Source organism: Leishmania panamensis, assembly GCF_000755165.1.
Source record: "Leishmania panamensis strain MHOM/PA/94/PSC-1 chromosome 31 sequence".
In the NCBI taxonomy this organism is placed as follows: Eukaryota; Euglenozoa; class Kinetoplastea; order Trypanosomatida; family Trypanosomatidae; genus Leishmania; species Leishmania panamensis.
Genome location: NC_025878.1, coordinates 579,438 through 592,286, shown reverse-complemented (window position 1 = coordinate 592,286; position 12,849 = coordinate 579,438). Strand labels below are relative to the sequence as shown.

General features: G+C 57.5%; 2 protein-coding genes across 2 annotated transcripts in view; both read left to right on the top strand.

Moving 5' to 3' along the window:
* LPMP_311370 (hypothetical protein) overlaps positions 1 to 159 on the top strand; it is a gene marked incomplete at both ends in the record, with an annotated part of 1,527 nt that extends 1,368 nt beyond the window's left edge. The window contains one exon of the mRNA XM_010703225.1: positions 1 to 159. Within this exon, the coding sequence (XP_010701527.1) occupies positions 1 to 159 (159 nt within the window).
* A 6,605-nt stretch (positions 160 to 6,764) lies between these two features.
* Positions 6,765 to 12,236, top strand: PRP1 (pentamidine resistance protein 1; the record flags this gene model as incomplete). The annotated part of the gene is made up of 1 exon (XM_010703224.1): positions 6,765 to 12,236. The coding sequence occupies one exon, from the start codon at positions 6,765 to 6,767 to the stop codon at positions 12,234 to 12,236; it is 5,472 nt and encodes a 1,823-aa protein (XP_010701526.1).
* Positions 12,237 to 12,849: the final 613 nt, after the last annotated feature.

The following is a 12,849-nucleotide window of genomic DNA, read 5'->3' as shown; positions in this document are numbered from 1 at the left end:
GGAGCCCGCCCCGAGCACCACCACCACGATGGAGCCCGCCCCGAGCACCACGACCACGACCACGATGGAGCCCGCCTCGAGCAGCTCCAGCCCTGCTACAACTGCTCGCCCTACGTCCCCTCCGTCACACTGCTACGTGCCGAACTGCGTGTCTTGTGATCCCAACAACTCTATACGGTGTAACACGTGCTGCAAGGGATACACGCTGACAGCGATTGGGGTGTGTATAAAGCGCGGCTGTGCGGATGCTGCTGCCTTACCGGTGGGGACTGTTGGCGCTGCTCTTGTCTCTGCGACTGTGGCGATGCTGAGCGCCATGCTAGTCTAATGTCAGCCTCTGAGCGTTCGATTGTGGTGCAGTGTTCACTGGCCTCGCGTGATGCCCGTTCGCACTTCCCTTCTGTGTTGCAAGTCCCCTGCTCTCCCTCATTGCTTGTGTGCGCGCCCTTCTATTGTTGCCGGCGCCTACCGGCGGCTTCTCGGCGATCCCTGCAGCGCAAAGAAGTGGGGGAAGCGCGCGCGTAGGCTCGCATGTGCACCTACAGGAGACTGTGAGGCCCCATCCCACATGCCAGTCCCTCCCTGTCTTCCCCAATGATCTGCGGCAGCTTCTTTCTTCCTGACAGGCGACTGTTTGGCACGCGTTTGCAGAGGCCTCGCTCGCCTCTCACCGCCTTTCTTTTCGCACTTTGGTAGGCGTGGCTGCTTTTCCTGTCCTTTTCACTTCCCCCTGGGCGCTGCAGGGGTTGTGCAGTGTCATCTCCATTCCTCCCCCCGTGGCTCCTTTTTCTGGACTCATTTTGGTCTCATTCTCTCGGATGGGCGTGGCGTTACCCGTATGACGACGCACGTGCGCTTGATTGCAGATCACTTCCTTTGCTTCCCCACCGTTTCCTTCTAATTCCCTAGTCATTGATCTTGTGCTGTAGCTGCTGACTGTGCCCGCCAAGTGCCTGCGCCTTTCTCTGTACACTCGCTCATCGACTGGCACACTCCCCTGCGCTGCCGAGTGGTGCAATCGCCCTGACTCAGCGACAGTCTTGATGAGACGAGGGTGCCGATTAGGAGAGTGAGGCATTGAGCCTAGTGTGCTGCACGTTGTCGGGCGCACTTGCTGGCAGGTGTGTGAGACCGCACGGGGAACGGCACAAGAGCGACGGCGAAGGCGTCAAAGTGGGCTGCGAAGATATATATATATATATATATATTTTCGTTCACCTAGCTCCTATGTTCTCATTCGCTCGGCTCCTTTCTCCTTTGCTGTTTACCCTGCTTGCTTCCCCTGTTATGGGGCGCCTTCTCGTCACGGAGTGAATCGACTTTGATGCCCTTTCCTTTACCTTGACCCATCTTCTTCACTGTACGCGCGTTTCCACGAGGCCCTTAACAAGGCGAAGGAAATCGCTCTTCACCTGTCCTGCCGTCGTCTGTGGCCCTCCGCCAATCTCCCTGTGGTGTGCGCTCGGCTGTACTTCGCCTTTCGAGATACTGAACCATTTTCATGCTCTGCTATAGCCTCATCCTCCATTGGTGGGCTCTGTGTTGTTGTTGTTGTTGTGTAGGTCATCGTAACGTGTCGCCACTGAATCAGGTGGACGCGGGGTGAGAAGAGCAGGAAAGGAGAGGGTGACGAGCGTGGGAGAGGAGGAGGGGGCCCTTGTTGGGGGTCCCATTAAGGAGAGGTCGATCGAGTACCGTGACCCACAAGACGGGAAAGGGAGAGCGAGGAGACAACAGAAAGACAGAGGATAAATATTTAGGCGGCACACCGTTCTGATTTCGACTGGCTGTCGATCCTGTTTTGCTCTTGTGTTTTTTTCTCTCCTGTTCTTCTTCGTCTCCTCAGTGTGCTCGTATTGGTGTGCGGCCTCTCCCCTCTCTCATACCTGCTGTCTGCTGCTCCCCGTGTGTGGTCGTCGCGCTACCGTCCTCCTCTCACAGGCGGTGGCACCGCCTCGTCCTTCTCGTTTTCTTTTGTTATTGTCTTGTGTTTTTTCCATTGCGTTGCATGCGTGTGCCTGTGGGTGTGCCCCGTCGCAGTTTGTACGGTCAGCTCCACTCCTCGACACACGGTCGGGGAAGGGGGACTCTCTGCGAGCAGGGGGGGGGGGAGTGTCACTGGTTGCACATTTCTGCGGTGGCCCTCCCCCTTTTTTCTTTTGCGTGTGCTCTGGCCGATGCCCGTCTTTCCTTCCTTCCCCCCATCATTTCTCATTCATTGACTCTCTCGCTCTATTCTTTCGGGTTTCTTCTCTTTCGTCAGCTTCCCCTCTCCCTCTCTACCTCCGAGGATTTCAAAGCTACATAGCATCCAGCAAACCAAAGGATGCGTTGATTGACCGACTATGGGTGCAACACAGCGAGCAAAAATGACGAAGAGAGAAGAGAAGCAAAGGGTAGAGGGGAGTAGCAGACAGTGCTACCATGTCGAGGATGTTGAGTATCACCGATCTCCACAGTGTTTTGCCGTTTGAGTGACGCCGACAGGCACACTATAGCTTCTCTTTCCTACCCTTTGCCTCTCTCTGTGCCCTCACCTCCTGTGCGCCCTCGCGTATCCATCAGCTGTGCGTCTCTCTCTGACTCTAGTCCGACTGACTGAACATCTCTTGTTTCCTCCTTTTTATCTGGTCTCTAATGATTAGTATTCCTCTCATTCGCTCCGCTGCGTTCTTTGTTTTCGCCTCGCTCCTGTTCATGCCTCCGGTGTCCCCATCTGTTTTGTGTTCCTTTTGTTTTCGTGGTTTCGGTGGGTGTGCGTGGGCTCTTTTCCTTATCTGCCTTTTTACCTGGCCTCTTCATTTCTATTCACTTATGATTCCCTCTCTTCTCCTCTTTCGACGGGGTTGCCGCACCCATTCCCTGATTTTTTACATTGCAGTAGGGGTTTAGGAGAGAAACCTCTGTCAGCTACTTTGCGGTGATTGTGGACCTCTTCGATGTCGTCGGTGGCTGCATGGCGGACAAGAGGGAAGATGAGGCACGCGATGATCACTTAGCTGCATCGATCTTCTTTTGATCGAGTGGCTGTAACTTTCCCTGCATTTTCCCCTGCATCTCTCATTCTCTCTCTCTCTCCCCCCCTTTTTGCTGCCCCTGTTGTAATCCACTTTGCATGCCATAGGCATCACGAGTGCTGCAGGAATGTGAGAGAGCGGTAATTTAAAAAGTCTATGCTATTCCATTCATTCGTTCGTTTGCCTGGTGTTGATGGAGTTTTTTCTTTAATGTTATTTTGAAAAAGGGAAAAGGACCAGGTCACATGATCTCATCAAAGCGGGTATGGTAGGCAGCACATTATTTTTCGGGCGCCGTATCGACTCTTCTTGCGACCCGGCGAGGCCTTCTTTTCTCAGTTTCCCTCTCCGGTGGTGGGGTCATATATATGCCGTCTCGTTATGTTTTTCTTGTGCAAACTCGTCTCTCTCCCTGTCCATTTCTTCAGTGCTTGACTTGTTTTTCTCATCTCCTTTTTTTTCCTCTAGTGAACATCTCTCTCTCTCTCCCCTCCCCTTTGTAGGCGCGCTAGGGTGAATGTGTGACGGCGCTTCCTCTTTCATTGCCCCGTCTAGGGCGCTGTGCACATTATTATGCTTCATTTCTTTCGTTTTCTCTTGTTTGTTTGGCGCTCCACTTACTCCCTTTCTCTTTCGCTAAGCTCTGCTCAAGGCCTGCATGTACCTACTCAGGATCCACGCATCCACTCGCTGAGTAAAGCTTTCTTTCTCCCCTCTTTCTGTCTTTGTAGGTTTGGCGGGTTCTCTCCGCCCCCTTCCACCCTCTCTCTCTTCTCCGCCTGAGACGGCAGAAGAGAAGTGGAAACCCGCGAAGAGAACCCAAAAGTGTGTGCTAACGAAGACTAGAGAGACCAACATTGCGCCGACACACACACACACACCCACGCACACGCACATACATATAGTCGGACAATCCCACGCCGTTCTCGTCTAGTCCTGTATTCCCTGAGTGTCATTTCCCAGGTCCGGCGACAGCGAGTCGTATTCCCTTCATCGCGGTGTGTACTGGTCGGCTTGTGTGTATGTGCCTCTGTTGTCTTCGATGCCTTCATTCTTTTATTGGCTTCTTCGCTTCTTGTCTGCCCCACACCGTTCTTTCCTCCGCCTTCCCCCCTTGAATGCATGCGGGGAGTTATCCCCCACATTATATATACATACACACACATATATATATATATATATGCCACATACGAAATCATCTCTGAAAAAGAAAAAACAAAATAGCAAAGACGTACAGAGGAGGGAAGCATACGGACGGTGACGCAAGAGTGTGGGAGGCCTTTGCACCCCTCCTCACGTACGCGGACTACTTGTCTCGCATGACGTTAGGAGAGCAGCGATCTTCGAGGGAGATCACCGCACATGGGGGACGGGGTGTGGAGCACTGTGGAGAGGCTGTAGAAGCCGCTTTTCTCGCAGATGCAGCCGCCACCTCTAGGCGTACACGTTGTGATTGCATCGGGTGAGGGGGAGGAGGCGAGAAGAAAGTCAGCAGAAGGCGGGGGACGACTACTCTTTCTTTGCATCCTTCTCCACCACCAATGCTCTCCGCCCCTTGAGCGTTCCCGCACTCCGTGCCCTACACCCCGGTCCCCCTCTTTCAAGCCAGCGGGAAGTCGTTACGTAGTCTCCCCAGTCCCTCCCTTTGTAGTCCGTGTGCGCTCCGCGGAAGATTTCTGTGGACCCATTCGACTATCCGCCCTCTACCCACCACACTGAGGAGTTCTCTCACTGCCACCTCCTATTACATGCTTGTGCTGCTCTCTCTGCCTCTCTGTTTTTCTCGCTGTTAACTTCTCGCCTGACACTCACGCCACACGCATGTTCTTCTCCACATCAGTGCCTAGACGAACATAGCTCATCACTGGCAAATCATCAACACCCCAGCCTTCCTGCCCCTGTGACGCACCAGCCCCTCTCCTCTAGTGGAGCGGCCCGCCGGTGTTTTCTCTCTTCTCCCTCTCTCTTGCTCATGGACGTGAGTGCACAGGTGCAAGACTGTCTCTCCTTTGTTCGTGTTGGCTGCTTCCTGGCGACCTCCCCGTGCTGTCGCCAGACACGTACACACGAAGTTGAAGGCAGGCCACTTTTTCTCCACTCGGCTCCTCTTACTTTTTTGTCTGGTTGTGTGCGCCCCCTTTTCCCTGCGTACTTCATGACTGTAAGCAGAGATTTAGCGCTGCATCCCCACTGAGCCGACGACTCGCCGCGTTGTCTTTATTATTATTATTATTTCTTCCCAGTCCTTGCCGCGTGCTCGCTGCTTCTGCAACCTGCGTGCGCCTCGCTGTGACCCTGCATGCGTGTCTGTGTGTTTGTGTGGGCTTATGCGCAAGAGAGCGCTCGCTTCGGAAGGTACTCTCAGCTGCACGTCGACTAGTTCAGCCTTGACTGCGTCATCCGAAGGCCTCTTTTTTGATACTTTTTGAATTCATTCTGGCGTCGCTCGTTTTCGCTTGCTGAGCCTTTCCGCTAGTTAGGGAAAAGGGCGACTTGCGGTGTGCCCCTGCGAGGGAAGAGAACTCAAGCTGAGCTTACGAAGAAGGTTTTCTTCGCTTTCAGTTTGCTGTCTTCCTCCTCCTCATTCTCGTCTGCACGCGTATCTTTCATTGTCTCCTTTCTGTTGTTTTCCCCCACTCCCCTCACTCTCTACATTAATATTTTCCAGCTCTCTCGCTTCATCTCCCTCACACTACTTCAGCACCCGAGGCACGTACGGCGGCTCTATCGCACTATCCACATCCCTCCTTTCCTCTCGTTTCCCTTTCTCTCGCTTTGTCCCCCTCTTTCTCTTTTCCTTTTCTCGTTCTTGTTCATATCGTGTCCCGCGCCGCTGGCTTGCTCTCTCCTTAGCTGCGCTATCCCCCGAGCACCACCTCCTTGTGTAGACCTCACCAGCCTATGATCCTGACCCCCACCTCCACCACCATCAGGGCTAGGCGTATGCTAAAGGGAGCGGTGCTGACAAGCAGAAGTGTATTGGGCTTGCGTAGGCCCCCCCCTCTTTCTGATGGTTAGCCCAGTGGAAGCAACACCACTTCTTCTTCTTCTTCCTTCTTTCCTGCGCACCCTGCACGGACGCGCTTCCTATTTTCCGATGCTCCTCCTCCCCCCCCACGCAGATTACCGTTTGCTTCGTTTTGTCTACAGCCAAGCACCTCTATCGCGTTGTCGGTGGCTGTGAGTGGTCTCCCTTCACTCAATCGGTGTGACGTCGGCATCGCACTCACGCATCGCTCTGTACTCGCGTCTCTCTCTCTCTCTTTCTCTCTCTCGTGAAGGCTCAGAGGAACACGCTTGCCGCTGTGTCCCTTTCCTTCTTGTTCGCTTTGCACTACACGGGACTGTATCACTCTTGGTAGCTGCATGCTGTTCCCCACAGTGATTTCTACCCTTTCTGCAAGTGCCTGAGCAACATCCCCTGCACGTCAGCTGACAGAAGTGCATCGAAGGGCCACCCCCCTTTTTCACGACCAACTCATTGCAGTGGTGCGATACGGCGGAGACCGGCACAGCAAACTGTGGCCAATTCTTTCCTTCATCGTTGCTTAGCCTGTTGTGGTAGGTGTGCGAGCAGGCGACTATCGTCTCACTCGTCGCCGCGGTACTTCCCCTTCTTTGTGTAGAGGACACATTTATACGCGCAAGCGAAACGCGGCCATCGACTTGATCCTCTTGCCTCTTTTCTCGTGGTCCTCTCTACGGTGCGCTGCATCTTGTTTATCCGAACTCCACCACCGCCGTCCAATGAGCAGCCACCGGCCGGGGGTGACAGTGGGAGCGGCGAGTGAGAGCGTCTACTCGTTTGCAGAGGTGAACCGAAGACTGTGGCGCCTGCCTACTGCCGGGCCAGCAGTTGGTAGCAGCGTTGGTGGCGCCGAGCCAGACTGGGCTGCGGTGCTCGAGCCGCTGGAGGAGGCGCCAGAGGAACGGAGCAGCGCTCTGGGACGATACTTGCTGAGCTGGCTGGATCCGTATATCACGCTTGCGTGGCGGGAACAGCTGGAGGAGGCATACATGCCGCTTCCGCAGCGTGCGCACCGCGCCGTGTACTGTGGCGCACGGCTCAGCAGCGCGTTCCGCGACGAGGTGCGCACTGGCCGCGACGCGTGGCGCGTGCGTGTGGAGGCTGCGCTGCCTGCTCATGGTGGTGACGGCAACGACATCGCGGGTGCTAGCGACATTGGTGGTGACGACCACCACGGCGGCTGTGGCGGCGCACGCGTGGCTGTTGCGAACGAGCTGGCGCGCGTGGCATTTCGCGGGGAAGGCGATGTACGTGGTCGGCTGCGGTGGGTGGGGTACGTGCAGTCGAGTGACACACCGCACGAGCTTCTCGGAGGTGTGGAGTGGGATGCTGACAGCACACTGCCGCTTTACCGCGCACGGCTGCATGGCAATGCGGCCGCTGAGGCTGTGCACGACGGGTGCGTGCACAGCGAGCGTTTGTTTCACCAGGTACAGGCTGGGCGAGCGCGGTGCACGTGCGAGTACGTGCGGGATCTGGTGCCCCTTTTAGTGAGTGGGAGCGCTGATATCGGGTGTCCGCGTATGCCTCGCGCTCCGTCTCTGCTTTGGACTCTTCTCCGCTCGTTTCGGTCCGACCTGATGGCGATGCTTCCGCCTTCAATTGGGGCTTTGATGTGCGAAGTGTCGACGCCGTGGCTGCTGCAGCAGTTTGTGCTGTTCCTGCAGTCCAACAAGGCGCTCGAGGGAGTGGGAAAGGGGCTCTTCTTCTTCTCGATCTTTGTGGCCTTGAGGCTGGCTCAGCCAGCTCTTATCAACAAGGAGATGCACCGCGCTCGGCGTACGGCGAGCCTTTTCCGCACCTCAACACTTGCACTGATCTTCGAGAAGTGTCTGACAGTGTCGCCGGATGCGCTGTCGCGACCAGATATGAGCACCGGTCGTGTGTTGACGATGGCGAGCTCTGACATTGAGAACATCAGAGAATTTTCCATGCAGGTGATGTTCCTGTGGTCGGCGCCGATTATGCTGACACTGCACGTTGTCTACCTCTTCGTTCTCGTTGGGTGGAGTGCTCTTGCTGCTGTTCTTGTTTTTGCCGTCTCACTGCCTGTGCAAGGTGGGCTGGCAAATTTCATGGGCACCGCACAGGAAAGCCTGTCGAGCTGCACGGATCAGCGCCTGCGTCGCACTAATGAGCTGCTTTCTGGCATCCGTGTCGTGAAGACGATGGGATGGGAGTCGAAGCTTGTCTCGGTGATTGAAGATAACGCACGGGCTGATGAGTTGCGGTTTCGTCGAAGAGTGCAGATGTGTCAGGTCGGGCTCTGGGGGTGCGTGTTTTCCACTCCAGCGTTGATGGTCGCCGCTGTTCTCGCCACCTACACTCTCAGCGGGCACAAGCTGAACACAGCGGTTGTGCTCCCTCTAATCGCAGTTGTTAGCGCTATAACTTTCCCAGTCATGATGCTTCCGGAGGCGTTCACGTCACTGACGAAGTTCATTGTGTCGACAGGACGTATCACGCGGTTCCTGGAGTGCGACGACTCGCACATCATCGTGGAGCACGCGGAGCGCGTGTTCAACAGAGCAGGGACTGGCGGCGCTTCCTTCAGGGACGCGCAAGCCCCGAGTGCCCCTTCAGTCGACGCCGCGAGGGTACTCGTGTCCGTGCCTGCCGCACTGCCTGTATATGAGCCCCGGCACATGGGGCTGCGCTGCGTGGCGGAGAAGGTGCTGTGTGCGGTGCTGCGCCGCCGCGTGCCGGTGGAGCTGCAGTGGCGGAGGGCGGGTGCCTCTCCTGCCACGGGTGAGGGCGGTGAGGAACCTGCGCCTGCCGCCTTAGAGCACGATGGTGCTGATGCGGCAGTTCCACATGCTGAGGGAAAAGGCAGTGGCGAAGGTGGCGGCGCGTTGTACGCGCTAGAAGACAAGGCGCTGCTGCGTGACGTGCGCGTGTCGTTCCCGCGCGCGCAGCTGACGGTGGTGATTGGCGCGACGGGGAGCGGGAAGTCTGTGCTGCTAGCGACGCTTCTAGGTGCGTTCCGGTTCGAGGGCCGCGTGAGCGTAGCGCAGTCAATAGCGTACGTACCGCAGCAGCCATGGGTCATGCAGGAGACGGTGGAGGCGAATATCACGTTTTTTGAGGGCGATCGCCGCAGTACTCCGGGTGGCGCTGCAGTCGGCGGCGGCGGCAGCCGTGCGTTCAAAGGTGACTCTGCGCAGGTCTTCTCGCCGCTGCGGTGTGCCACGCAAGCCGCTGCTCCTGGTGGTGCATCGCGGTGCGCTTGCAGTCGTTCCCTGGTGAGCGAGCGGCTTGCGCGCGCTGTGCGCAGCTGCCAGCTGGATGCGGATTTGGCGCTGATGGCACACGGACTGCATACAGAGATTGGTGAGCGCGGGATCAACCTGAGCGGCGGGCAGAAGGCGCGTGTCAGCCTTGCGCGGGCCGTGTACGCGGACTGCGACATGTACGTGCTGGATGACCCGCTGTCCGCGTTGGACGCGCACGTTGGGCGGCGCGTGATGGACGAGGTTGTGCTGCGCGCACTGGCTGGCAAGACGCGCGTGCTGACCACGCACCAGCTGCAGGTGCTGCCGCACGCGGACCAGGTGGTAGTGTTGTGCGAGAGCCGCGTCATGTTCGTAGGTAGCTACGCGGCGTATGCTGCGTCGAAGTGGAGGGCGCATATGGAGCACGAAGAGGCCGCTGCTACTGTTGCAGCCACGAGTAAGAAGAGCGGAGGTGTCGATAACCAGCCCCCTGAGACAGTCGGTGCTGCTGCGGCGAACAACGTGCTCAGTCCTACGGGATCGCCTGTGTTGGGTGTGGAACCGTTGAGTGGCACGCCTGAGGAGCGTGACGACGTTCTGCTTGGCGGTGCTGATGGCAGTAGCAGGAAAGAGGACGTTGAGTGGGGGGAGAAAGGTGGGGTCGCTTTATCGAAACGGTGCTGGCGTGACACACGTGTCTGTGAGGACTCAGAGGCGGCGAGTTGCAGCGGCAGTGGCTCTACGCTGTCAAAGGCTGTAGACCTCACACGTAGATCTAGCGCCGCGTCGAGCACCGTGGAGGGCTCATCAGGGCGGGCTGCGGATGAGGACGCAGCGGACGGCGGCGACCTGATGACTGCGGAGGAGAAGGAGGCAGGGCACATACCGTGGAGTGTGTACCGCGCCTACTTTGTCGCAGGAGGGGGCGTGTCTGTTGCAGTTCGAGTTGCACTGCAGTCCTTTGCTTGCGAAGTACTTTCGACTGGATCGAGCGTCTGGCTGACGCTGTGGTCAGTGAACTACTTTGGTTCCCTCACTACCAACGAACAACTCGGTATCTACCTCGGACTCGTCTTGGCGGTTGCTGTCGCGGCACCTACCACGAATCTGCTCATATTTCAGTTTGCTCGTCGCGCTGCCAGCCGCTTGCACGCCACACTCCTGTACACCGTAAGCGCAGCCACACTGACGTTTTTCGACCGCACGCCGTTGGGTCGCATCGTCAACCGATTCAGCAGGGACATCTACGTCCTCGACGATGAGCTGCCAGCGAACGTGATTCCCCTTTTTGGGATTGGTGGATACGTTATGACATCTTTGGCTGTGTCATTGTATACGTCGCCTTTTAGCATTGCCGTGATGGTGTGCGCGGCCTACGCTTTTACACGTTTACTGAAGCTCTACGCGACGGTGGTGCGTGAGGTGCGGCGGCGTGGCAGCGTGGTGCAGTCTCCACTGTTCTCACTGTTGGAGGAGGTGATCCACGGCCGTGCGACGATCGCATCGTACGACAAGTCGCACGTTCTGTTTCAGGAGGCGCTGTCGCGGCTGGATCTGGTGTACAGCTACACGTACGTGGAGAAGGTGGTGACATTGTGGCTCGCTCTCCGGATCGAGTACATTGCGGCATTAGTCATCATTGCTGTGGGTGCGATTGGCGTCGCGGAGAAGCTACTAGATGCATCACCTACGATGCCGGAGGCGCGTGTGGGTCTGATCTCGCTGAGCCTCACCATGTGCCTCGATCTCAGCTGGTCACTATCGGCAATCCTAGACCTCGCTTCTGTCGTCGAGGCGAGCATGAACAGTGTGCAACGCATTTGCCACTACATTGACTGCGTGCCAAGGGAAGCGCTGCTGTTGGCGCCGCGGGACGCGTGCGTGGGGCGAGCTGTGGCGGCGGGTGGAGGCAGCGGCAACGGAAGGGGCCGGAGCACCAGCCATGCGAGTGACATTTTTGTGGTTGCCGGCAGTGATGAGGAAGAGGGCGCACCTCTGCGACAGCGTGGTGCTTTGAGGAGCGACCCCGGAGACGAGTTTGGCGCGCTGCGGTTAGAGAACGTGGGCATGCGGTACAGGCCTGGGCTGCCGCTTGTGCTGCGTGACGTGAGCTTTACGGTTGTACCTGGGCAGAAGGTGGGTGTAGTGGGGCGGACGGGAAGCGGGAAGTCAACACTACTGCTTGCGCTGCTGCGGCTTGTGGAGGTGTGCAGTGGGCGGATAGTTCTGTGCGGGCGCGACGCGCGAACGTACACGCTGCCCGCGCTACGACGCCTGTTCTCGATGATTCCGCAGGATCCCGTGCTGTTCAAGGGGACGATCCGAAGCAACGTGGATCCGTTCGGTGATGCGACGGACGAGGAAGTGCGTGCTGCGCTGACGTCCGTGGGGTTTGTGGGGATGAGCGGTGGCTGTGCCGCCACCTCTCCGACAGCTACTGAGTCTCCGACTGCGGCGTTTGGCGGCATGTCTGTGCTGAGCACTGTGGTGCAGGGGGGTGGGTCGAACTTCAGCGTTGGGCAACGTCAGCTGCTGTGTCTAGCGCGAGCGCTGCTGAAAAAGGGGAGCGCGTTCCTCCTGATGGACGAGGCGACGGCGAACGTGGATGCGCGGCTAGACCAGACGGTGCAGCGTGTTGTGGCAGAGCAGTTTGGCGCGTACACGGTATTGACGATTGCGCACCGGCTGCATACTGTGGCAGCGTACGACGTTGTGCTGGTGATGGCCGACGGGCGTGTCGTGGAAATGGGGTCACCGCGGGCGCTGCTGGGGCAACGCGGGTCCGTGTTCTACGGGATGGTGGTGCAGAGTGCAGCGGTGGCTGCTTGCCCTGAGCATGTGTCACGGGAGGATGCTGAGAGTGTGGTCAGTGGTGCACGTTTGCGTGATGCCGGTGAGGGAGGCGCTCATCTCAGCGCGGCAGAGCGTGAGCGCCGCGTGGAGGCTGCGGTCGCGTCACTCCTGCATCAGTGCAGGTGATGGCGCGTTTCTGCGAGTCCTCATGCAACTGAGGCGGTCCGCGGCAGTTACGGTGGCGCCTCTTTTCTTTTTCTTTCGCTTGCCCAGTGCCTGACTGACTCTGCGGCTCTCGTACGTCAGTTGCCCGCTCTCATAGCGAATCGCGTGTCTGTGCGAACTCTTCGCGCTTCCACGGATCAGTGTCTCCGCGCACGATAGAGCAGCTGTGCGTTGGGAATAGGTTTGCGTCCTTTGCTTTCCTCATTGCAGCTCATTCCCCTGCGATCGTTTCGTGGCGTGGAGGGGAAGGGCGGGCGGGCGGGGAGAAGCCTGAGAAAAGAAGGGCGTTGTGTGGTGCCTGGGGGCTGCATAGAAACGCAGTCCCGTGTGGTCTTTTTCTTATTTCGTACTGTTCCTTTACCGTAATGGAAGTCGCTGTGACCCCAGTGTCACACCATGACAAGCGTCTTCATCATCAGCCCCGCCATTCTCACTCGCTGAGTGAGAATGACTGAAAGGAGGGTGGTTCACCTCGTTGTAGGTGATGAGTAGTGTTCCTGTGATTTGCTCCCTCTCAGTCAAGTAGTTCTCTTTTTCACTGTGCGTGTCAGCGGCTTTCATGTCGGTACCGATT